Here is a 27,721-nt window from a genome sequence, read left to right on the forward strand (position 1 = left end):
ATACTGATTCTCTCCCTATCAGAAAAAGGGCAATCCACCTTATACCATGTGAAATCTATGCAAACTTAACTACTGACCTTGCTTTAGAAATCCTGCTTAGAATTTATTTTAGGTCTTTATATGCTATGTTTCAACTAAAGTATTTAGTTTAACTTGAGCATTTGAAGAAGTGTTAGTACTTCCCTTTTTAGTTGGGTGTATGCCACAAAGCAACTACCGTATTTCTGGTCCTATATCGGTTTTCCTGAGGGAAGCATGCATTAAAAACATATTATTTAATTTTCAGATGCTGGCTTAAAGCCAAGTACATTTATTAACAATTAAATCCCTTTGACAGGTCCACATCTCTAATAAGAGTTACTGAAAACCAGACCAACATATCTTTCAAACATACATGCTCTGGAACTAGGAAAACAAGGGCTATTTATTAGCAAACTGTGCAGTTGATTTGCTTATGCAATCATTTATTAACTTAAATACGACATTGTGATTTCTTGAGCACTGTTATTGTTTAAAAACAGTGACTGTGGGTGGGCTTAGCTAGGAAATATAAGGTGTGGAACTTATTTGTGGAATTCAAGAACATTACTGTTGACTAACCATATATATAATGATTCTTATTGACTAATGAGGCCAGTCTAAAAAACATTTTCTATGAATAATAGAACTTTACCTGGAACTGTAACAATTTTGTTAACAGTTTTCTCTGCTTTGGGACTTTAATTCTGGTTAGTTTTTGATTCATACATGGTAAAAGATTGACAGTATCAAAAACATTCTATCTTTGGGCCCAACAAGAGAGAGGTGAGGCTGGCAGAACTGATCTAATTTTTCAGACTGCGTTTAATTTTATGAACAGAGAAGGCCAGTCAGAACATAAATCTGTACTAAGTGAAAGTTGTGCTTCGAAAAGATGCTCAACATTATTGAAAGGAAGATGAGGATATACAGGAGGTTAAAGCAGTCTGGTTCTGTAATTCAGTTCAGTTTTATTACTTTCTTTTCTGTTGATATTCCTTACTTTTCGAGAGTGATTTCTTTTTCATCACACCTAGTTCTCTTGGTTCAGACCCGTTATGTATTATTTATCTTAAGTGGCATCATAGGATCTATTCTTGGAAGTCTTTATTAGGCCCAAGATTTACTCGCCTGTAAGGCTATGCTTACATCTTGTACACTATCCATTTGTGTTGACTTTGGAGGTATTTCCTGTAGTCAGAACTTGGAAGTATCTGCTTTGTGCTGGGGCCTCAGTGGGCCGAGCTCAGGGGCAGGCCCGGTGCTCCACAGCACTGACCTTGAGGGGTGCTGGATTGGGCAGAGCACAGAACTAGAAACTCTGGCTCCTTTGCCCTCCAAACTTCTCACATATAAAATACAGGATGGGCTTCCCTGGTGGCGCAGTGGTTGAGAGTCCGCCTGCCGATGCAGGGGACGCGGGTTCGTGCCCCGGTCTGGGAAGATCCCACATGCCGCGGAGCGGCTGGGCCCGTGAGCCATGGCGGCTGACCTTGCACGTCCGGAGCCTGTGCTCCGCAACGGGAGAGGCCACAACAGTGAGAGGCCCGCGTACCGCAAGAAAAAACAAAAAACAAAAAACAGGGTATCTAAATATATATAAATGTAAAATACAGGAGGCTAAGTTAAGTTTGAATTTCAGCTAGGAAATAAATTCAACTTGTTTCCTAATTCCAGCCACCTTATTATATAGACTTTAGTCTCTTCATATGGAAAATACGGATAGTAATGGTACCTACCTCCTAGGCTTGCTTAAAACCTGGTGCTTATGTGTATATATTTTATTTTCTGTAGCAATCCTTATTAGGTAACTTGTCCAAGGTCATGCTCAAGTATTAGAGCCAGTGTCCAGAGCCCCAGCCTCCATGTTGCCTCAGTCAACATGATGTCAATAGCTAAGAACCCCTAATGAGCCAATAACAATGTAAACACTATGTTAAAAATATAAATAGCAACACAGCTGCCATATGCTAATTTTTTATTACTATCCATCAGGAAGCTTACTGTCTGTATCAGTCCTTATATGTATAGGTAAGGCTGAAAATAAAATTCAGGGAGGTAGAAATTTCTCATAAGTTTCCTAGTGAGTCTATTTTTTAAAGTCATTCATTCAAATCTATTACAGAAGATTTGAACTTTGAAATCTATCATTCTTTTAAAGTGGACTCTAGAGAAATTAACAGTACATAAAACTGGAACTTCAGTATTTAACATCTCCTGCATTGTTCAGTACCTTCCCATTGCTTCACAGCAGCACCCAAATATCTCAGCATGGCCTTTGAGGCTCTCCAGATCTGGCCGAAACTCAAATTTGCAGCCTCAGCTCCTATTAATTCTCAGTCATGAGCTCTACCCTAGTACCCTTGTCATTCTTCAACTTTGATGTTCTTTCTACTCTCCTATCTTTCTCTGGAGTCCCTTCATCCTGGAAAGCATTTTCCCTATCTCAGCCATAGGAAACCTTTATCTCCAGCTTCAACACCCAGCTCTTTTATGACACAACCTTTCTCTCCTCAACTAACTGGCCCTTTGGGTGATTTTTCTATTATACCATCTAGCACAGAGCTTGCCTCGCAATTGTATTTCACTTGTCTCCCTGATTAAAATTTAGTTTCTTGTGGTCAGGATTTTGTCTTATTCTTTTCTACATATGACAGTACCAGAAACAGTGCTTTTCCCAAATTTAGTCCAATAGCACATAGGAACAGTGCTCTAGAACTTGCAGTGCCTTGATTTGAAATTTTGGAAATCCACCAGATAAGCTTTGGGCATGTTCATGGTGACTAGAAGTTATGTTTTTGGTATTTAAACAAGGTTTTCCCTTTTATTAAGAAATAATACATATTCAGTTTAGGAAACTTGTAAAATTAAAGACACACACAAAGAGGAAAAAAATATCACCAGTAAACTACCTTCCAAGGACTGCTGCTGCTGCTGTTTTTTGTTTTGTTTTGTTTTTTCAGTACAGAAATGCTGTGTGTTTATCTTTCTCAGAAATTCTCAACAGAGACAACATGGAAAGGTAGATAAGGACAAAAAGATGAAAGCAATGGGTTTGAGCCCCCAAGCCCAGCACTTCACGATTGTATGACCCTATGTGTTAGTCACTTGATCCCTCTGAGGCCCAGTTTCATCATCTGAAAAATAGAAATACTAATACTGTTTTTTATTCCAATAGGGGTTTTTTAGAAGATCAAATTACAAAGGATTTTGACGGTCTTTTGTACATTAGCTAATGCCGTATGCCTATTTTTTATTAGTATGTTAGACTGTACCGAAGATGAGTCTATGGGTACGTGGAGAGATCAGATTGAATCCTAAGTACTAGTTCAAACTGGATTTGTGCCTGATTCTGTACCCTGAGTTACAGATAACCTTCACGTCACTAAAGGGGGAAGGGGGGACTAGCTTTTACTGAGCACCTACTACTTGCCAGGTTCTGTGCTATTCACTTTACCCTTGTCTTTCCATAGCACTACGTAATCCCCTTTACATCTGAAAGAGCCTGAATTCAGTGATCTAAGCCACCAGTATTGCAGGGTTAAAACGAAGGTAGGTCTCGCTTCACATCCCTTGTTCCGTCTTCACTATGGTAAGAAATACTTTCGGGGAAAAGTATTTTTATGGAATTCCTCTTATTCTTATTATGGAAATGTCTTGATTGAATGGCAGTATTTGATTGGGTACATGGAATATTTTGAGATAGATTCTCTTAGGAAAGGTAAAAGGAGTTGTGATCATTTCATGTAGAAAGAGTGGACTAATTTAAAGCTGTTTTCAAGATCCTGAAAGGAAACAAATGGTGACTATCAACCAAGTAACTTTCACCTGAAATTTACCTTAACCTAACTTAAAATATAATTTAGAAGTTTTCATAGTATGGCTTCTTTAGATCTAAAAAGAACTGCTAAGAGAAGCTATGGACTGTCTTTTTCGATAAAAATGTTTGTTTTGAACAAGGTAGATTTATCTTTTCAAGACTTATTAATAGTCCTATTTGGAGGCAGAAAACTAGACTTAAGATGAGTTCCAAGAAAACATGAAGGAAAGAAGCATCATTACAAATTCTGTTGAAGCTGTGATTAAAATAAAGTGATATAACAGCATAGAAGATCTAAAATGATATTACAGTACAGAGACACATGAGGGTGCTCTAACCAGCTGCTATAATAAAAGAATTAAACTGTTCAAATATTAGGGGAAAGTTAAGGCCTGTTGTGAATGGCAGTGTTGAATTCTGATTTGTAGCGTTGGCTAAGCAGAGCAATCTTGGACTAGATGGCTTTTCTTTTCAAATGTATTGGCCCTGCCCCTTGCTCCCCACCCCACCCCATCCCCCCATTTAAAAAAGTAGAAGATGTTCGTAGTGGACAATTTGGGAAATACTGAAAAGCACAAAGAAGAAAAACAAAATGAACTGATGTGGCTCTCAGCCTTGGAGGCTGGGGTTTTCTAGAGCTAGGCCAGTCGGAGGCTTAGCTCAGGAGGCCTGCCTTCAAACTCAAGCCCAGCCTGTTCTCATTTTGATTCCACAGACCTTCTGCTGGTACGAAGGGGGAGTAGAGACTGGGGGTCTAATGACCGCAAGAAGAGAATTAGAGACGCATGTTTATCTCAATACATTTACTCTCATTAAAGTTCATATTCACTGACATCATGCATCTCCTTGAAAAAGTCTGCCCACCCACCATTAATTAAAGCCACATTTTAAAAAGTCAGTGTGTGCACTTTTATTCCAATCAAAAGTAGCCTCCTAAGTTTTGCAGAGTAGGCAGGAGAATATCTGAGGCCTGACAGCTGTTCACCTCTACACAGTTAGGAATCATGTAATTTACATTAAGAATCATGTTTATTCGGAGCCTTCAATATAATAGCTAAGATCTATTGTCTTGAAGAGTAGAAACATTCAATATCTAATGATCTATTAAGCAAAATTAACATTTATTTTGATGAGTCAACGTTATTTTGGATGCAGTGTATGACCGTATGCTCTTATCTGTACAAATAGTCTGAGAGATCCAACTATATACTGTGCTTGAATAATTAAGCAGCATCCTCCTATCAAAGACACCACACTTTATAACCTATACATATGGTATCAATGTCAAAACAAAGGTCAATGTAAATTTTTCCTTATCTAAACCATTGCACAAACAGTAATTACCACAGTTGTAAGATTGCACAACCGTAGTCTATATTCTTGGCAGTAGTCACTATAAATTCATAAATTTGTGAAAATTAGGAATGTTGATTTTCCAAGTTCAAGAAAGGTACTATTTGTAAATTGCTCAGGTCACACTCATCTTATTCCATGTGCTAAGCAAGACTTCTTTCCTTCCAAATTCCTTTAAATGAGATCTGTTCCCTGTGTGAGCCTAGTAAAAGGGTTTTCATCCAAACAGATCTGCATTCTTTTCTATTCTTTTTTCCTATTAAAGCCCCCCTGGGGACTTTTCAATTTTATGCTCATCTTTCTTTATATATTACTGTCAAGCACATATTTATTTTGTGGTGATAAAAGACAAATTATACTTATCTCTTCTCATTGGCAGTTAGATTATTTTAGAATGGTTCTGACTGAATGTTTGATTAGCCAACCAGTTTATGCTTCTTACACAAAGGCCTAATGTGCAGCATTCAGATTCTCTAGTTATTCTGGTCAAGCCACCATGCCCAAAGACATGGCTCATCAGTGGATCTGAACACTGGCATTGAAATGGTTTAATCCTAGGCCAAACCACCCCATATAGGGGCTGGGAGTTGAAACCTGAATTCTAGTCCTGGCTTTTCTTCTGATTCTCCATGTGACCTTGAGCACTGGAAGGTCTATTTCCTCATCTAACAAATGGGAGTTAGGGAATGAATATTGACCAGGTACCCACAGCCCAAGAGCTTAGTCAGGACTAGAGGTTAAGGGGCCAGTGTGCCTCTTTGGGGCATGTCTTCCCCTAGTCCACTTACTCATCCAGTACCAGAAACCCCTTAAAAGCCCAAGGTGGGGCTTTTCAGAGTGAAAGCAGCTTCTGGTTCTGAAAAGAGCTTCCCTGAATCTAGAAGAAGCCAACAGGCCATGCCTGGTGAGTTGCTTTCATGATAAGTTTGAGAGAAGATGTTCTGGGACTTGATACCCCTTAGATACAAGCATTCAGTGTCCTACTGGTATGTGGGATGCAGCCCTATCCTCAACCACAGATGCTATCTTCTGACTAGATGATACAGTATGCAGAGAGACCATAGGCACTTGACTGTACCCAATGCCAAAAGCAGTGGGTGGACTCCTTCAGCTTAGCTGCGGGAGGGAAGGTGGAGTGCAGGTGGGGATATTTCAACCCAGTTGGTGGTATTCTTTAGAACAACAGCTCTGGGCTGGGGGGCAGTGGGAAGTTGTGATGATAGCATTTTAGCACTCTAGGAAGGCTTAAGATAAGCTTGCCTTAAGTGATTTATAAGGCCATGCAGTCTACAAAACGAGCACTTTTGCAGTCCATACCTTCCTGCCGGCTCTGTTGTTGTGAAGATTCATCAGGGCTCTGGCATCCTTTCCTTTCCTTTCCTTGGCGTCCACAAAGGCTCGGGCAAACTTGATCCCATAGTCAATGTTATCACTACAGCCACCCCAGTCGAAAGTGCCCTTGCTGTCCTTGGCGGTTCCCTTCTTCTTTGGGTCACAGGAACAGGATTTTAATTCTCCTTGGCTACAGGCCCTGGTGATGGCAAATACAACTCCAGCTGAGGAGATGGCGTAAACAAAGGCAGATTCCCGGCTACCTGTAACAAAAATGCTTTTCTTAAAAGTAGTCTGGCATTGCTCGTTCTGAATAACTTTTACACGATGGCTGCTTAATACTTGTTCTGCCTCTGACATACTTTGACACTAGACAAAGTATCCTTGAAGAATTCTTTCCTAGAGCCAAGCTTCGCTCTTGAATATGAATCATCGCGCTTAATACAAGCTTTTATCAATTTGGATAACTGTAGGACAACTATCCTTAAAGTAAATAGAGTATAAAAGAAAATGCAGCAAAAGCCTGCCCTGCCCAGTTCCTGGCTTCATATTAGTCTCATACATGTTCTTGCTTTAACCTAGAATCCCACATGTTCCAGAAGAGAGGAGCAGGACATCTCTAGACCTTGGTTTCCTCCTCTGCAGCATACAGTCTGAATTCTACAATTCTATCATTCCATAACATATTTTGGTATTCGTGCTACTACAGCTCTCACTGAAAAAACCTTCCAGACCTCCAGGCATTATTGAGGACACTTGTGTGTGTGTAAATGATTGCTACTGAAATACTGAATTCAAAGTAGTCTAGGGGCTGAGGTGGGAAGACAGTTCACAGCAGTAACCAGCGCCTCTGGTTAACCCTGGAGAGCTTTGGCTTGGCGTCAGCTTTCACAAGTAACGGCGAGATTATTGAAGGCAATATGCAATATCCTTGAGTTACATACTATGTCTAACTATTAAGGTGAATTTACTTTCTTCTGGAACACCTTCACTAATCACTGGTATTGGGTAAAAGACAGTGAAAAGCTTTTCTTTGGTTTTTTCTGGAAGGCAACAAATTTACCGCCTATAATTAGACCCGGGTAAGAACCCTTTGGGGTGCTTTCTTAGAATTGTTCTTTATTAGAGCACAGGCTACGTTCACTTCCAGGCTGAAGGGTACATATTTCAGTGCGATAACTACATTAAATTATTTTAATAATCTGTAGTAACTCATAACACGGTGTTGTGGTATAGTGACAGATATAAGGCTCTTTAGGGTCTGTGTGCACCTCATTTTTCAAGTGGAGCTCTATTTCACTGTTATTAGCATGCCTTTTTACTAATGGTTGCTGCAGCAAATATATTCGCCATCAAAATAGAAGCCGAACAAGCTAATGCCAATGCAAGGCAGCAAATGGAGAGCCATTTGGTGATTCACTATGTCAAGACGAGTGTGACTTTTTGAACCACACAGCTGGCAGAACAAACCACCTTTTTGCGTCGAAGCCCTGCTTGTTTCCGTTTGTCATTCAGTGCTAACATTTATTATACATGCCTTGCAATATTTGCTTTGCTAGTCTCATTATTAAAAATCAGGAAAACGTATCTATACCATATTAAATGGCACTTGCCTCAGCCTTCAAAAAATATCTTGCCCGAGACCTCTAACCATCCAAAAAAAAGGAATCAATCATGCCTTGAAGTTAGGTAATATCAGTTATATGAATATTTGCCATAGGTAGCAGGTAGTGCTCTCCAGAGAGAAATGTGACGGTTGTAGGAGCTGTTTTAGAATTCCAGATTATGTTATAAGGATCACAGATGATTTTCTAAGAGGAATTGACATGTTTTGTAAAAGATGGTGACTCATAGATGCAAATGTGGCCTAATCTCTGCTAGTGGCTTTCAGATAAATACAATTTTTATTTTACCCATTTTACCATGTAGGAAAATACCTTGTCCATAGTCATCCCATTGATCTGCTAAAGCTTGGTTTTGGATTTGGAGTTTAGTGCCCACATTTAGAGATATCATATGGGGGAAAATTCCTGAATGCATAATATATTTTACACTAGTCTTATTTCTTAAGGAGAAAGAAGAGAAACTTTATGAGGTGGTCTTTTAGGGGAAAGCTATGGAAGATGCAGATGATAGAATGTCAGTGACCAGACAGTATTTTGAAGATTAGTAGAGGAATAAATTGTCTAGGCACAGAATGCATCCTGGCCTAACTTGCAAACAACTACATTGACTTGTTGGCTGAAAGAAAAAAAAAACCACTTAAAAATCTGCTACATTTCAGAAATAATTTCCAAAGCAAAGCCATCACCTTTCTAAATATTTGTCATTTATTTTTCAAACGCATTACTAAATAGCTAGATACTTATTTATTTAAATAAAAATTAGCACATGGAATATCTTTTCATTTTACCTCCAGATGTTTTGGTATATCATGTAGATATGGCCTTAAGATGTTTTCAGTTAAGTGTCTTAGATGAATCACTAAAATGCTATGTGCAAAATAGTAGCACATTTCAGGAGCTGGCTTTGTAACAAAACAAATTTTGATCTCGGGCCTCTTCTTAGAAAAACTGATTCTTTTTAAAGCCATTGCAATATGAACCAAAATCCAAATCTAAATGGTGATATTTAGACTTCCTGATGTGTTACTATTGAAGTTTCTCTAATTTTTGGCTTGAGATAAGTCAAGCAATGTTTACTAAGTGTATAGGCTGGGACCAGCAGCTGGGAAGGCAAAACACTAGAAGCTAGGCTTTCTGGAAGGTTATGGGTTGTTCAACTCTTCTTTTTTTAAATGCTTGCCTTTTTTTTTTTTTTTTTTTTAAACAAGGATGAAACCTAATCACCTTTTTGTTTAAAGCTTATTCTAGAATTCTGAAAGTATATGCAAATTCTTGCAGGATTATTTTTGAGTTTACCAGTTCTGTCTTTACATTTCTCTGCCCGTGTCTGGTGATAGTCGGTTGAATGAGCAAATTATGAAAGTTCCTAAAAATCGGTCTGCCTTACTCTTGCTCTCTGAAGCAAAAGAGGCAGATGTTCTCCATTTCTCTATGACCACAGGATATGTTAGTAACTTTTATGTTCTCCTTATATGTGGTACTGCCCTTTGGCTTTCCTATTTATCTATGAGGACATTTAGGTTTCCGAAGGAGGAGTTCTTTACAACTCTAAGATGTGAATTTCCCTCCAAGCAATTAATTGTAAAACTCTTTGGATAGCTTCATTGGAATTTCGTGATTATTTCCAGGATAAGCTACCTTAGGCCAAATTCAGCCTTCCCATAACCAACACAAAATCATCACTGACAGTCACAGGAGTTTACGTAAATGTCCAGGAAGAAATCTGGCCTTCTGTGAAGATTGGAAAGAAACTGTGTAGCATGAGTGTTTTAAGTTTTGAGTACTTTGGCAAAGCATTCAGCTTCATCTGAAAGAAATCTGAAGGGAGTACAGTTATAATCTCTAATTTACCTGAAGGCTTAGCCTAAGTCAAACTTGTTCTGCTTTCTCTATTTATAACCTTTTCACTCTCAGCCATTCTACAGCTCTGAAGAAACAAACATTGCCAAGATTAAGTTGAATGAATCTCCAGCTTTGGCAGATACACTCTCTAGAATCAGTGGTCAAACTTGCTTCCTTTGATTTGTTATGGAAAGGGTTTTTTTTTTTTTTTCAATATGGAGACATCTTAATGGATTTTCATAGACAGACTCTATAGGTGATCATTTTATAAATGAGAAGTATACTTAATTTGTAATCATTGGAAAATGGTTGAGAACTTTGAAAAGGAAAAATCCTGATACATCTTTAACACCAAGAGCCTGTACCTAATATGTGCAAAGATTTATTGTGCCAGATATTTGCAAACTCTCTTTGATAAGGTCCAGTACTTTAATTGATTCACTGGTGAGTTAATCTAGGTGAAGTCTTAAAATTCCATGTACCTGAAATTTATTATCCTTTCAAAAATTTTGTGATGTCATATCAAAACTCCAAAAGGAATGCGGAAGAATATAGTTCTTAAACCAGAGAATAAAATTGCAGAATATCACAGTAAATTAACTTTAGGGGTACACTAAGAGTGAGAGTACTACGCCCTTGGGGGATTTTTAGAGACGTTCAAGTTATGCATTTGGCCTCATAAAACCCTAGGGCTGTGATGATTACCTGATAGAAACACCCTCTGTTAAGCATTACCAAGTGCACAGCCCGAATGATTTTCTTAGGATTGGGAGGGGGAGGTGGGCAAAAACAAGTGGAAAGTTTCCTGTTTCTGGGGTTCATACATAAACTGTTGTGTTTTCAGTAAGATTTCCCAGTAGCAAATGGGATGTGCTACTTCTTGGAGAATGCTGCTAAGACCAGGTTAAGGGATGGGGATGTTTTGAACATAAGATCTGATTTTCAGTTAATTTTCTCTGATTGTGTACAAGTTAGTAAGCTACTTTCCACATTCAGAACTTTTAAGAAGTTTATTATGTAATTAGAAAATGTTCAATGTGCTTTCTAAAAAAAAGGAAAAGGAAGAAACCACAGGCGTACCCCATTTTATTGCACTTTATTGCGCTTCACAGATATTGTTTTTTACAAACTGAAGCTTTGTGGCAGCCTGGATTGTCAAATGATGGTTACCATTTTTTAGCAATAAAGTGTTTTAAAATTAAGGTATGTACATTGTTTTTTCAACAGTTAATAGACTGCAGCATAGTATAAACATAACTTTTAATGCATTGGGAAACCAAAAAAATTTGTTGTGACTTGCTTTATTGTGGTGATCTGGAACCAAACCTGCAGTATATCCAAGGTCTACCTCTGTGTATTCATGGTTCCCACCCCTACCCTCCATAAATATCCTTTTGCTTAAAATGTACCTGGAGAATAGGCACTCACTACAAATTCATCCATCCATTCATTCAACCATTCAATGAATGAGTGATGCCTATAACACACAAGGTACCAAGTAAGGTGCAGGGAAAGCAGATGAGTTCCTTCCTTACAGAATTTACAGTTTACTGAAAAAAAAAGTTTAATTTAGAAACAGAGTGACCCGAAGCTGAGTAGCCGAATGGGAGGTCAAAGGTGGTGAGCAGAGATCTGTCTCTGCTTCTTAATAACACTGACTTGTTATTGTAGTAATGACCATCTATGGCCAATAAAAGATTCGGGCATTCTATCCCAATCTTCTGCTCATTTCCTTCTGGAAGTTTCAAGTCCCAGAAAGAAGAGTTAAAAAGTCAGAAGCGCTCTGTGGCTGCTGCGTCCTTTCTTCTAGAGACAAAATCTGAACCTGGAGGGACAGGCAGCGTTGTGACTTGACATGGATGGACAGAACCAAGAATAAAAAGACACCAGCCTGCGGCACTACATCCTTCTCCAAAACTTTAGACAGACAAGTTTCTTGATTTCTCGAGTCCTTGTCTGTAAAACGGGACAGATGGCACCCAACAGAACAAGCTTCTGACTGAATAGCATGCAAGACAAGATGAGCAGGAACTTTGAAGACCAAATAAGGGTGTGTGTATATGAGGGTAGAGCCCATGAGCTTCGTGAAGGCGGGAGACTTACTTCGAAGCAGGACCCTGCCGAAGAGGCTGTGATCCCTGTCCAGGGTGTTGCAGTTCCAGCGGTGCTGGCGGAACTGGTGCTGGCACTCTGCTGTCCACTCGGCCACGCCCAGGCCGATGGCACGCATCACGTCCGGGTGTCGGTGGCACAGCTGCCGCTGGCGGCTTACCAGGCCTGGCACATTGTCACACATCACCCTGGAGGAGCCACCTGTAGCTCTCATGTACCTGGGAAGGACGAACACGGGGGAGAGCACAGAACAGCGAGGCCTCACATGGTGTTTCCCGGGAGAGGGAAGAGTTCAAAGCAGCATTTCAAATACGAATTCCTCTCCTTTGGGGGATATTAGAAGGCAAAGGTTATTTAACTTTAGTTCACTGGAGAAGCGGCACAGCAGGCATGGTGAGTGATCTGGTAGAAGCCACCCCAAAATGGAGTGCTGACTGTTTCTTGGACGTGAAGCCGAGGCCACCAGTTGATGCTCTGGGCGGGGTGGGAGAGGCAAGGTCTGCAGTTGGGGAATGGGTTGAGGGGGGAAGGGGCAACATGTTTTTGGAAGACTTCTTCCAAGAAGACTCTGATCTCAGTACACAGTGTGTCTGGACTTGGCTTTGGAGGAAGCCGACCTTTAGAAGCTCCTCACTGCCATTTATTTGACCTAATGTTTAAGTGTCTTAAACTGTCTGTATCTGTCTAATCAACACCTGCCGGTATCTGATGTTATACTCTCCGCACAGGCATGCCATTCTTTTCCTACTAAAGAATCTGTTAATATTTCCATTTTCCAGCTCGTTTTGGCTTTTATAGAGAACCTTTGGAAAAAAATCTTTCTATTGTTATTAAGGACACTAAATGTTTGGAAGAATCAAACAGTGTTATAGCTCCATAAAGTACTTTTGAGAAGAAACTTTAACAAAAAATTACATCATCATCTCTACCCAGATGTTCTCTATTAGTTGTGAAATGTTTAGAAAGGTACCTTTTATATAACCCAAGCTGCCATAGGTGTCTTTTGAAGCGATCAAACAAGGAGAATGTCTTTTTCTTGTATTTTCATTATTTTATATGATCATAAAATCATTACAGCTGTGACTCCCCAAAAATATATTTAAGTGACAGCTGAGAGACAATGTGACAAAAAGCCTGGGCAACAAATAATGTTTATACACCCATGGAAACAGAAATAGTCATCTCTGATAAATCAATCTTTGATCCTATGTCAGTAATGTCAAGGCTAAACGCCTTTCTGTTCAAAGTGGCTTAGGAAGGAATTGAACCCCTCTTCCCATCCATGCTTTCTTTGCTTTGCTCCTTTGAAGAGCTCGTGTCTTCCTAAAGTTCCCTGCTCCAGTCTCTCATTTGGCTGAGACGCCTTACTTTTGCCTTACGCCTTACGCCTTCTTTTAAAAAACAGCACATCATAACAGATAACAGGTCTTTCTGAATCCGTGTTTTAAGTATCAGTTCGGAAGTTTTTAGGTGCAAGAACGCTAAAGAGCTCTCAACTCTATCTCTTCTCAAGATGAAGGAAATGGAGATGAGTTTCTGGGTGGGGAGAGCCTCTCCCTTTGGAACTTTTAAGGATGCAAAGACCTGTTACGTTTCAACGTTCCTTCACTATGCAGAATAAATCGAAGATCCACGTATAAAGGACAGCAGCAAAGTTACTCTTTGGGGTGACTGTGGTTTCGAACTGACATCTTAGAGCCCCCGGCCTCTGGAGCTTCGCATTAAGGCGGTAGTCTCTACCTGGAGGCAGCAAAATGTTCTTCCGCCCCACTGGGGTGAAGCACTAGGAATGTGGAAGGACGGGAAAGAAGGCAAAATCACACGCTTTGGGTTCTACCGCTCCTGCCCGCCTGAATTGACCCGTCGGTTTTTATCTTGAGGGTTTTTTTGGGGGAGGGGGAGCATGGGGGGGACGATAGTAGTTTTGGAGGTAAGTTCACTCACATACACACACACACACACACACACGCGCGCGCGGACACACGTCTGTGCTAGTAGAGCTAGAGACCCGGCTTAGCGCTTGTCTCAAAGATCCCGATTTTGCTGTCGCTCAGCTGGATCCAAATACACCGAACATCCGAGCTCTCAGTTGAGGGGGAATATGGGGGGCGGGGGGGTGTTGAAGTTGTCGAAGCTGGAATGGGCTTCCGAGGAGAATCGAAGGGGCGATAGGGGAGGGCAGCAGCTGGGGTTCGGGTCGGAAGCCGTGACTGCCGCCGCCGCGGGGAAGCGCCGCCGGGGAGGGTCTATGTGGCCCCTGCGGTCTCCCGTCCCATCCCCAAAATACCCCGGCGCCCGTGCGCGTGCACTTACCACCATGAAGAGCTGACCTCAGGGCTGAGCCAGGTCAAGAGCAGAGGGAGCCAGAGCCAGATTCCACCGAGACAGGCGTTCATATTAACCCCCTTGCGTCCGCATCAGGTCAGACTCCGTGTGCGGGCGCCATGCGTGCCCGGAGCAGAAGCGCTCAGCGCCGGGAGCGCCTCGTCACGGCCGCCGGCGCCTTGCCGCGCCCCCGCCCCCCGCTCGCGTCTGCGGCGAGTGGCGAGACTCGCTGATAAAGTTTCAAGCGACCAGCGGGGCGAGCGATAAAGGCCAGCCGGGGCCGCCTCGCCCACAGCCAATTCCCCAGGCGCGGCGAGCGCGGGCTGCCGGAGAGCTCTGTGCGCCTCCCGCGCGCCCCGGTCCCTTCAGCTCCCCGCCCGCCCGCCCAGGCGCAGCCAAGGGAGGGGGCGCTGCGCCGGGTAGGATGGCGGGGGGGGGGGGGTCGCGCGGTTTTATATAAGGGTGGGTGAAATGATGGCAAGAGAGGTCTGTGGGTGAGGTGATGCGGGGAGGGAGAAGCACCTCTGCGTGGCCTCGAGCACCCGCGGAGGCAGGCACCTTTCGGGAAGCTCCGGGCCAAAGAGCATCAGTGGGTGCCCCGCCACAGGACCAAGCGCTCCGGGTAGGCGAGGCTACCCTCCGGCAAACATAAGTCCCCGAGCGGGCAATGTGGGGAAAGGAGGGAGAGGATAGGGATACAGCTGTGTACAGGAGGCAAGAATCCAGAGATGATTTTCAACTCATCCCTCCGCTTCTTTTCCTAATACCGAAAGGAAGAGCAAGCCCTCGTAAATCTGGAGCTAAGCAGGGCAAGGTTGGGGAGGGAGGGTTCAGGCCTCAGGGAAGTGAAGACCTGTGGCCTTGATTCCTCGGTGCTGGGCTTATATAGAGAGCTCCAAGGGAGGGGAAACGGGAAGGTCCCTGACCTCCGGACCTCACCCAGGCGTCCTCAGCCAAAACGTCTGGGGAAGATGCGGTGTTTACGCACACCCAGCTCCTCCACGGCGCTGGAGAGCGCAAAAGATCATGCAGGGAGGAACTGAGGCGGCAGGAGCCCGCCGAGGGTCTGCTCCCCAGCACCCGTCGCGCCTCTTGCCGCCCTGGCGCTCAGCTTTTGCTCCTTGCGGAGGTCAAGGGACTCTCGGTCCTGATCTGGGCCCCCGCAGGGCCAGGAGAGACAGGCTTGAGCCCGCGGGTGGAGCATCTTGAGCAGCAACTGGCTTGTAGCCCCGCCGTTTATCACCGGAAAGGAAGGAAGACCAGGAACTCGCGGCGGCCGTGAACTGTTCCATTGCTCTTTTCCTGGGGCGGAGGAACCCGCCGCCCGCCCGCGGAGCGTGCCTTGGGGAATGGGGAATGTGTGTGCGTGTTGGGGGTGGGGTGGGCGCTGCATTGTTCGCAGGGCGTGAAAGGGTGGCCGTCCAGATAGGAAAGACCGGCTCTCCCCCCACCACCCCCTCCTAGAGCCGAGACTGGCCGGAGCATCAGCCCTCGCTAGGCGCGAGCGCGGTGAAAAGCTGGACGGGGCGAATCTCGGAAACGCCAAAAACCTGAAAAATGCTGTCATCGCCACCCCCTTCCCCCCCCCCCGCTGGTCCCTGGCAGGTCCGGCCCCTCCCAGGCTGACCCAGATACATCCCCGTTTGGGTCCGGAAAGGGAGGGGAGGGAAACAAGTACCGCGCCACCCACGACTCGGGAAGAGCAGGGCTCCGCGCCAGGGCCGCTCCATATCGCTGGGCCGTGACCCAGGGGAAGTTCTGATCTGTCTGTGCCGGGAGGGAGGGAGGGGCAGGGGAGGTGGGGGTTGTGTTTCTGCTCACAGTGCGTGCAGAGGCTCGTGTGTGTGTGTGTGTGTGTGTGTGTGTGTGTGTGTGTGTGTGTGTGTGTGTGTGTGTGTGTTGGGAGATAGGAGGTTAGGGGGAGACGGGGCGAGTGATGTGACGGGCATCAAAGAGCAAGAAATACGTCATTCACCTCTGTGCTTATGCTCATAAACCTCTTCCCTGGGTGAAGCAGAAGAATAAGTTAAAATTCACTTCCGTCCTCCTTCGTCCACAGTCTCTCCACTTCTACCAGTGAATAATGTAGGGATGTGGATGTGTATGTTGGGAAAGGTAGGCAGCTGTATGCTTCTCTCATGGACAGTGAGATCTGAAACTACGTAAAAAGCTCCTCAACTCAAAGCTCCACCCACCTCAGCACATCATGTTCTCCCAGCCAAGGGGAGTTAGAAATACATGGAGTATGACTATCAGCTCAGAGGCCTTTCCTCTCCGCCCAGGGAATTATTGAGTGGCCAGGAGATCTGCCCTTCAGTTGTTGATGAGGCCAATGGAATGACCTAAACCTGAAACAGACCTCCTGGAATAAGAACAGGACCATCCTCAAAACTAATTAAATCCACTCCAAAGGGCTTTATCCTGGGGCAGGAGAAGTACCTCATGACTTGCAGAGAAGAAATCAGCCTTGGTGAATGGCAACTGCTGAAAAAGTTCAAGAGAAACTAAATCCAGATGTGAAAAAGGTCCACCCAAACACTCCTTCCCGACCTGTCTAGAGGCAGTCTGGACCACGTGACTTGTCCCTTCCAGATCTGTGATTCCATTTCTCTCACATTCTCCACCCCTATTCACTTATGACCTACTATTAGCCCTGTACAACGTCGCTTCCTGCCCAACAGGTCTGACTTTCCTCCCTCCTCATCTGTACCTGTGCACTTTGAATATAGAGTGTTCACTACTAGAAGTTGGGAAATGCTCAAGAAAATTAAGAGGAAAGAAAGTTATTACAAACCTCACCTCTCCTCCAATAAAAACTACCATCCTAAGGAAGAGATGATAAATATTTAAGTAAATTGCACATGACTATAGCCTTGCTATAGCAGATGATGAATTAGGAAAGACAGGGTTCAGAGTACCTTTAGATCTATGAATTTAATATCTGATTTTTGGTTTCTTCAGTGAGAATTCTCATTGAATTGACTGTAAAATTCATTTACAGTATACGGAACCCAATTTTCTTTCTGGATATTAACGCTAGTTTGCTTGTAACTTTAGTATAGCATTGTAGCCAAATGAGTCAGTCTATTTTCTTAGTTAGATCCATTGTTTGTCTAATCTCCCAGGGCAGAGAGAGAACTAATTTACTACCAAATCATCTCCACCCTTTAAAAATGGACAGTTACTTCTTCAACCAAATAGTCATTTGTGTTTCAGTCTGAACTGGCTTCTTCCTAACGCAGTGACTCTTAATTTAGCTACTCACTAACCAGTGATTCAAAGGTCTAGTATTTCCAACTTAGAATGAATGACCTTAAGAAAGAACATTGTGTATTAACAAAAGGTCAACAATGGGAAAGAAAAAAATATATATATATATAACTTTCTAAATCTAGTAGTATCATATATATAACGACATAGGTAATATATCAAATAAAAACAATATATATCATTAAAACTTTTTTACTTACTAAGTCTATCCAACTAAGAGCATCATATACATAATAATATAGATTAAGTTTGAAATTTGAAGTGTGTTTTCAATGCCCTTCAAGGCATTGCCCCCTTTCCCATTTAGTCACTCCTAAAGTTTTTATTTAGCACACTCTTAGCTAATCTTTGTCAAAAATTGATTTTATGAAAAGTTCTAATATGAATGATTTAAATCTCAGTGTGCATTTAAATTAATGTGCACCAAAGACTTGCTTCCAGCCATGAGAAGGTAATAGGTACGTGACTTGTTCTCCTACTGGAAAAAAATATAAGACTGGACAAGATGATAAGGCAAATCTTTTCAGGCATTGGGTAATAGGCAGCACACAGCTATGATCTTTGACAGAAGGAAAACACCTGAGGTGTGCTCCACAACTATCCCATAACTGTCCTGATTTTTCTGCTGAAGGGCACTGTTCTGGGGGTGTAAGAAAGTGGAAACAGAGCAGTAGTCTTAGTTAAGGATAGAGGGAGTAGAGGTCTGGGCTGCTGAAGCAGCTGAAATTGGCAGGGTAGAATATCTGAAAATAGGTAGCTGTGAAAGAGAGGGTCCCAAAAGTCTACATGGTGATTCACCATGTGTCCTTGGTCAAGGGCTGGGCTGAATATAGCCATGAGAAGACTCTGTAACGCCTAGCAGAAATTGCTTTCTGCATGTTATGCAGTGTTGAGAGACGTTGGAGTTCCAGCTCAGTGGGGTAGAGAGACCTCATTAAACACTTCAGGCATTCACTTGAGATGCCAGAAAGGCATCCTTTAAGGGTCATACCTTAGTCTAAAAAGCGTGTCTTAGAACGAAATTCAAAATTCAAAATTTTGTTTCCTCATATCACATGCAGTAACAAAGAATAAAAACAAATCACACAGACCAAGGGGAATTTACAAGGATAAAACCAACACCCATTGAAGGAAGATAACATTGTATCATTTACAATGTCAAGCATACAATAAGAAATTAATAGGCAAGTGAAAAACCAGAAAAAATGTGATCCATACTTAAGAGAAAGCAGTCAAAAGAAAATGACTTTGAGATGGCTCAGTTGGAGAAACTAGCAGGAAATAAATTTTATCGTAACTCTTATAACAATGTTCAAGTATTTAAAGGTCACAATGAACAACTAAATGGAGAATCTCAGTGGAGAAATGAAAGCCATTAGAAAAAAATGAAAATCTAGAACCAAAAGTACAATATCTGAAATGAAAAATTCACTGAATGGGCATAACAATGGAATGGATTTGGCAGGAGAAAGGGACAGTAAACTTAAAGATAGAAGTTATATAATCTGAAAAACAGAAAGAAAAGATATTGACAATTAAAGAAATGTAACATCAGATATCTGCAGGACAAGACCAAGCAGTTTAAATACATGTGAAAGTGAAGTTCCAGAAAGAAAGGAGAGAAAAATGTGACAAAAATATTTGAAGATATACTGCACCAAATTTGTCCAATATGATAGAACACATCAATTTAGAGAGCCAAGATGGTCAGAAAACGCCAAGCAAAATAAATACAAAGCATGTCTCACCTATATACATCATGATCAAATGGTTTAAAATCAAAAAGTGGGGGGGAAATCTCTAAAGCAGCCAGAGGGAAAAGATACATTAAATATAGAGGAACAAAAATATGCATTACAACTGACTTTTCACTAGCAATAATGGAAGCCAGAAGACAGTGGAGCAGCATCTTTAAAATGCTGAAAAGAAAAAATGGTTCACACTGAATTCTACAATCAGTGAAAATATCCTTCACAATTGAAAGAGGAGCTGTTCTTTTGTTCTTCTTCCCCTTGGGAATAAGGACTACACTCCATGAGCAAGGACAAAACTGAAACAGAGCACCCCAGTAGTCTAAAACCAACTCTTGACAGGATCAAAGTGAGTCATAGGTACTCTACTTGCAAGACAAAAGAAAACTCGACCCTCCTTGGAGGAATATAATTTCATTCAGGGTCTCTACAAATTTTCATCTATTATATCTAGCATCAAATCTAAAAGCTACAAAACAAACAAACAAAAACCCAGTAAGCAAATCAACAGGAAATAGAAATAGACCCACAAGTAATTTAGAGTTTTGATTTATCTGAGGACTGCAAAATAACTGAAATTTAAAAGTTCAGGGCCTCCCTGGTGGCACAGTGGTTAAGAATCCGCCTGCCAATGCAGGGGACACAGGTTCGAGCCCTGGTCCAGGAAGATCCCAGTTGTCGCAGAGCAACTAAGCCCGTGTGCCACAACTACTGAGCCTGCATTCTAGAGCCCGTGAGCCACAACCACTGAGCCCGTGTGCCACAATTACTGAAGCCCGCACGCCTAGAGCCCATGCTCCACAACAAGAGAAGCCACCACAGTGAGAAGCCCACGCACTGCAACGAAGAGTAGCCCCCGCTCACTGCAACCAGAGAAAAGCCCCCGCTCAGGGGGCTTAAAGAACAGTTAATTAATTAATTAATTAATTAAAATAAATTAATTTAAAAAATAAAATAAAAGTTCAAACAATAACAAGTAATTTTAACAGAGAGCTGGAACCCATACAGGAAACTTCAATAAAAATCCTAGAACTGAGGGGAGGAGGGAAGTTAAGACTGAAATTGAGAATTAGATAGATGGACTGAGGAACTATCTAGAATCAGCAGAACAGTGGACTAGTAAACCAGAAGAGGTGAATAAAAGGTATCCAGATTAATTCACAGAATTAAAAGGGTATAAAATACAGAACATAAAATAAGATATAGCATAAGAATGTCTAACAGACCATTAGACATTAGACACAGAAAGGTGGTCGGAATTTTTGGCCTGAACCCAACTGGGTTGATTGTGTGCTAAAACAAGAATATCAACATTTTTCATAGGATTTAAACAAGACCTAGAGTCTCTTAACATTCTATTCAAAATGTCCAGGATGCAATCAAAATTACTTGGCTTACAAAAACCTGTAATGTTCCAATTCAAATAGAAAAGACAATCTACAGACACTAATTCCGAGATGACGGAGATGTTGAAATTATCAGACAATGACTTCTAAAGCAGCTATGATGAAAATGCTCCAAGAAGTAAGGATGAATACTTCGGAAACAAATGGACAATAGAAAATATCAACAAAGAAACAAAATGGAAAAAGGAACCACACAGAAGTTTTAGAACGGAAAAATATATGTACTATCTTTCCACAGTGAGAGGGTGAAATATTTCACTGAATAAGGGCAGTAGCAATATTGAGATGGCAGAAAAATGTGTGAGTGAACTTGAAGATATATCAGTAGAAATTATCTTGTCCTAACAAAAGAAGGAAAAAAAAAAAGAGTGAAAAGAAATGAACAAAGCTTCAGGAATCTCTAAAACAATTCCAAAAGTTGTAATGTGTCATGACTCCCAGAAGGAGATGATAAACAGTCATTGTAACAAAAAATATTTGCAGAACTAATGGCTAAAAATGTTCTAAATTTTGTCAAAGGCATACACCTAGAGATTTGAAAAGCTCAGAGATTTGAAAACCCCAAACAAGATAAACCCAAAGAAATCCAGGCCAGATGCTGGGAAAACTGGACAGCTACCTACATGTAAAAAAAAAAAATGAAATTAGAACATTCTTTAACACCATACACAAAAATAAGCTCAAAATAGTTTAAAGACCTAAATGTGAGACCTGACACTATGAAACTCTTAGAGGAAAACAGGCAGAACACTCTCTGACATAAATTGCAGCAGTATCTTTTTCAATCTGTCTCCCAGGGTAATGGAAATTTAAAAAAAAATAAAAATAAACAAATGGGACCTAACTCAACTCAAAAGCTTTTGCACAGCAAAGGAAACCATAAACAAAACAGAAAGACAACCAACAGAATGGGTGAAAATATTTGCAAATGACGTGACTGACAAGGGGTTAGTCTCCAAAATTCACAAACAGCTCATGCAGCTTAATATCATCAAAACAAAGAACAAAATCAAAAAATGGTCAGAAGACCTAAATAGACATTTCTCCAAAGAAGACATACAGATGGCCAAGAGACACATGAAAAGATGTTCAACATCACTAATTATTAGAGAAATGCAAATCAAAATTACATTGAGGTATCACCTTACACCAGTCAGAATAGCTATCATCAAAAACTCCACAAACAATAAATGTTGGAGTGGGTGTGGAGAGAAGGGAACTCTCCTACACTGTTGATGAGAATGTAAATTGGTACAGCCACTATGGAGAACAGTATGGAGGTTCCTTAAAACCCTAAAAATAGAGCTACTATATGATACAGCAATCCCACTCCGGGGCATATATCCAGGGAAAAACATGGTCTGAAAGGATACATGCACCCCAGTGTTCATTGCAACACTGTTTACAGTAGTCAAGACATAGAAGCAACCTAAATATCCATCAACAGAGGAGTGGATAAAGAAGTTGTGGTACATATATACAATGGAATATTACTCAGCCATTAAAAAGAATGAAATAATGCCATTTGCAGTGACATGGATGGACCTAGAGATTGTCATATTGAGTGAAGTAAGTCAGACAGAGAAAGTGAAATATCGTATAATATCACTTATATGCAGAATCTAAAAAAAATTTTATACAAATGAACTTATTTACAAAACAGAAACAGACTCACAGACTTAGAGAACAAACTGATGGTTACCGGGGGGAAGGGATAGTTAGGGAGTTTGGGATTGACATGTACACACTGCTGTATTTAAAATGGATAACCAACAAGGGCCTACTTATAGCACAGGGAACTCTGTTCAATATTATGTAACAACCTAGATGGGGAAATAATTTGAAAAAGAATAGATACATGTATATGTATAACTGAATACCTTTGCTGTACACGTGAAACTAACACAACATTGTTAATCAACTATATAAAATTAAAAGTTAAAAAGGAAGAAATCCATGCCAAGCCACTTAATAATAAAACTACTGAAACCTAAAAGTAAAGACAAAATCTTATATGATGACAGTGACAGATGATGCATTACTTATGGGGAACAAAGGAAAATGATGATTTGAATGACTGTAGACTTCTCATGAGGAATTGTGAAAGCAGAAGGGAATGAAACAGTATTTTTTAAAGCACTGAAGGAAAGGAACCCTCAGCCCAGAATTCCGTATCCAGTGAAAATACCTTCATGAATGAAAGTGAAATAAAGACACTCTCAAATGAAAACAAAGAGAATTCATTGTCAGCAGACCTGTTTTAAAATAAATGCTAAAGGAAGTTTTTAAGACAAAAGGGAAATGATCCAAGAAGAAAACTTGGAAAATCTGGAATGAAAAAAATTCAAGAGACATGGTAGATAGCTGGGTATATATTATAAACTTCTACTTCTCTCCAGTTCTTTAAAATATGTTTGATGGTTTAAGGCAAAAATAGCAACAGTGTGTGATAGTGGTTTCACTGTATGTAGAGGTAATACCTTATATTAAAAAACTACCATATTGGGCTTCCCTGGTGGCGCAGTGGTTGAGGGTCCGCCTGCCGATGCAGGGGACGCGGGTTCGTGCCCCGGTCCGGGAGGATCCCACATGCCACGGAGCAGCTGGGCCCGTGAGCCATGGCCACTGGGCCTGCACGTCCAGAGCCTGTGCTCCGCAACGGGAGAGGCCATAGCAGTGAGAGGCCTGCATACCACAAAAAAAAAAAAAACAAAAAAAACTACCATATCAACTAGGGAGGGTAAATTGACTCTATGGCGCTAACTTTGACAGTTGTAAAATGTTGATTCTATATACTGCAAAAAGTGATGTATAACTAACATTATCTTGATAGCAACCACTAAAAAAACTATACAAAGAGATGTAGAAAAAACATAATAAATTAAAATTTTAAATAATTCAAAAGAAGGCAAGAAAGGGTAACCAGAGGAATGAAAAACAGAATAAAGAGGAAACAAATAGTAGACATAAATTTTAAAAAATCAACTATTATATAAGATATATGTACCCAAAAGAAAAATTTAAAAACAAAGATTGTCTGAATGAATAAAAACACAAGTATCTCATTTCAAATATAATACAGGTAGGTTCAAAGGAGAAGGATAGAAAAAGATAAATCATGCAAACACTAATTAAAATAAAACTGGAGTAGATATATCAATATCAAAGTAGGTATCTGAGCAAAAACATTTACCTGGGATGAGGGATATAACATAATGACAAAAGGGTCAATTCACCAAGAGGAAATACGGTCCTAAATGTGTATGCACCAAACAATAGATTTTCAAAATATTTAAAGCAAAAATTGACAGAACTGAAAAAAAACAGACAAATATACAATTAGAGATATCAGCACTCCACTCTCGGTAGTTCATAGAACAAATAGAAAATCAGGAAGACCTAAAAAAAGAAAAAGAAAAAGAAAACCAGTAAGATATAGAACTCAACAACACCATCAATCAACTGAATTTAGTCCACATTTATAGAATGTCACTCTACAACAGCAGAATATACATTCTTTTCAAATGAACATGAAACACTTGCCAAGACAGACCATATTCTGGGTAATAAAACAAACCTTAAAATTTTTTAAAAATTGAAATCATGCAAAATGTGTTCCCTGATCATAATGGAATTAAGTGGAAAATCAGTAATAGAAAGAAATCAAGAAAATCTCCAAACTCTTGGAAGTTAAACAGCATGCCTCTACATAATCTCTGGGTCAAGTAAAAAGTTTCAAGGAAAATACAGTTGACCCTTGAACAACATGGGAGTTAGGGGTGCCAATCCCTGCACAGTCAAAAAATCCATGTATAACTTTACATTGACCCTCTGGATCCAGGAATCCATGGATTCATCTAACCGCAGATTGTGTAGTATTGCAGTATATATTTATTGGAAAAAAATTGCACATAACTAGACCCATGCAGTTCAAATCCATGTTGTTCAAGGGTCAACTATATTTTAAACTAAATAAAAATGCATTATTATGAAACCATATTTAATATGTACTCTAAGTCAAGAATACATATTTTGATATCTCTGTTAACCACTAAAGAAATAATACAATAAATAATTTTCCAGTTATCTATTGCTGCATATAAAACTACCCTCAAATTACTGCTTTTTAAAAATTGAGATATAATTGACATACAAATAGTTCTAGGTGTATAATATAATGATTTTATATATGTATGTATTGCAAAGTGATTACCACAATAAGTTTAGTTTACCACAATAAGTTTAAGTTAACATTCATCACCACATATAGTTACAAATTTTTTCTTTCTTGTGATGAGGACTTTTAAGATTTACTGTAGTAGCAACTTTCAAATATATAATATAGTATGGTTAGCTAAAGTCACTATGCTGTATATTACATCCCTAGGACTTATTTATAAGTGAAAGTTTGTACCTTTTAAAACACCTTTACCCATTTCAGTCACTCCCCACTCCTGGCAACCACCAATCTGTTCTCTGCATCTATGAGTTTGGTGTTTTTAGTTTTTTGTTTTTAAGATTCTAAATAGAAGTGATCATACAGTAACTGTCTTTCTCTGTCTGACTTATTTCACTTAGCATGATGCCCTCAAGGTCCATACATGTTGTTACAAAAAGTAGAATTTCCTTTTTTATGGCTAAATAGTATTTCATTGCATATATACACACACACACACACCACATTTTTTTACCCATTCATGTGTTAATGAACACTTAGGGTGTCTCCAAGTCTTGGCTATTGTGAATAATGCTTTAATAAACACAGGGGTACAGATATCTTTTTGAGTTAGTGATTTCATTTCCTTCAAATAAATGTCCAGAAGTGGAATTGCTGGATCATATGGTAGTTCTATTTTTAATTTTTGAGGAACCCCCATATTGTTTTCCATAGTGACTGCACCAGTTAACATTCCCACCAACAGTGCACAAGGGTTCCCTTTTCTCCACATCCTCACCAATACTTGTTATTTCTTGTCTTTTTGATAATAGCTATTCTAACAGGTGTGAGGGGACATCTTATTGTGGTTTTGATTTGCATTTCACTGATTAGTGATGTTGAACACCTTTCCCTGTACCTGTTGGCCCTTTGTGTGTCTTCTTTGTGAGGATGTTTATTCAGATACTTTTCCCATTTATTAATTAATTTGTTTTTTCTATTGAGTTGTAGTAGTTCTTTATGTATTATGGATATTAACCCTTTATCAGATAAATGACTTGCAAATATTTTCTCATATTCCATAAGTTGTCTTTTCACTTTGTTAATTGTTTCTTTTGATATAAAGAATCTTTTTAGTTTGATGTAGTCCCACTTTTTAATTTTTGCTTTTGTTGCTTTTCCTTTTGGCGTCAAATCCAAAAAATCATTGCCATGACTGATGCCCAGGAGCTCACCACCTATGTTTTCTTCTAGGAGTTTTATGGTTTCAGGTCATACATTCATGTCTTTAATCCATTTTGAATTGATTTTGTGAATGGAGTAAGATAGTGGTTCAGTTTCATTCTTTTGCATGTGCCTGTCTAGTTTTCCCAACACCATTATTGAAGAGACTAACCTTTCCCCATTTTATATTCTTGGCTCCTTTGTGGTAAAGTAATTGACCAGATGTGCATGGGCTTATTTCTGGGCTCTCTATTCTGTTCCATTGGTCTATGTGTCTGTTTTTATGACAGTACTATACTGTTTTGATTACTATAGCTTTGTAGTATAGTTTGAAATCAGGAAGTGTGATGCTTCCAGCTTTTTCTTTCTTTCTCAAGATTGCCTTGGCTATTCAGTGCCTTTGTGGTTCCATACAAATTTTAGGATTGTAGGTTCTATTTTTGTGAAAAATGCCATTGAAATTATGATAGGGATTACATTGAATCTATCAATTGCTTTGAATAGTAGAGACATTTTAACAATGTTAATTCTTCCAATTAATGAGCATGGAACATCCTTCCATTTATTTGTGTCTTCTTCAAACTCTTTCATCAATGTCTTACAGTTTTCAGTGTGTATGTATTTCACTTCCTTGGTTAAATTTATTTCTAGGTATTTTATTCTTTTGCAATTGTAAATGTGACTTTTCTTAATTTCTCTTTCTGATAATTCATTATTAGTGTATAGAAATGCAACTAACTTTTGTATATTGATTTTATATCCTTCAAGTTTACTGAATTCATTTATTAGTTCTAACAGGTTTTTTTTTTTGGTGGAGTTTTTAGGGTTTTCTATATATAATATCATGTCACCTGCAAATAGATGCAAATGTCATGTTCCTTTTCAGTTTGGATGCCTTTTTTTTTTCTTGACTATTACTCTGGCTAGCATTTCCACTGTTGAATAAAAGTGGCAAGAGTTGGCATCTTTGTCTTGTTCCTGATCTTAGAAGCAAAGCTTTCTTTCTTTCTTTCTCTCTTTCTTTCTCTCTCTTTCTCTCTCTCTTTCTCTCCGTCTCTCTCTCGCTCTTTCTTTTTTTCTACCATTGAGTAAAGTGTTTGCTGTGGGCTTGTAATATATGACCTTTATTGTGTTGAGGTACATTCCCTTTATACTCAGTTTATTGAGCATTTTCATCAGGGATGGATGTTAAATTTTGTCAAGTGCTTTTTCTGCATCTATTGAGATGATCATATGATTTTATCCTTCATTTTGTTAATGTGGTGTATCACACATTGACTGATTTGCGGGCCTTGAACCATCATTACATGCCTGGAATAAATCATACTTGATCATGGTATAAGTTTATGATAACAGTATACTTAACCATGTATTGTTGAATTTGGTTAGCTAATATTTGTTGAGGAGTTTTTGTTTGTTTTCAAAGCAGCAGAGTATTTTATTTTTTAAAAATCATCATTCAGTAAATGTTGTTACACTGTGAAATA

At 40.0% G+C, this 27,721-nt stretch overlaps 1 protein-coding gene across 1 annotated transcript in view; it reads right to left on the reverse strand.

Annotated features, from left to right (window-relative positions):
• WNT2 (Wnt family member 2) overlaps positions 1–14,616 on the reverse strand; it is a 45,607-nt gene extending 30,991 nt beyond the window's left edge. Inside the window, exons 1-3 of the mRNA XM_081244527.1 lie at positions 14,416–14,616; positions 12,094–12,320; positions 6,509–6,786 (exon numbers count right to left, since the gene is read on the reverse strand). Of these exons, the coding sequence (XP_081100653.1) occupies positions 6,509–6,786; positions 12,094–12,320; positions 14,416–14,498 (588 nt within the window). The 5' untranslated portion in view covers positions 14,499–14,616. The remainder of the gene's footprint in view (positions 1–6,508; positions 6,787–12,093; positions 12,321–14,415) is intronic.
• Positions 14,617–27,721: the final 13,105 nt, after the last annotated feature.

This window comes from Mesoplodon bidens, assembly GCF_964165515.1.
Source record: "Mesoplodon bidens genome assembly, chromosome: 9".
Taxonomy (NCBI): Eukaryota; Metazoa; Chordata; class Mammalia; order Artiodactyla; family Ziphiidae; genus Mesoplodon; species Mesoplodon bidens.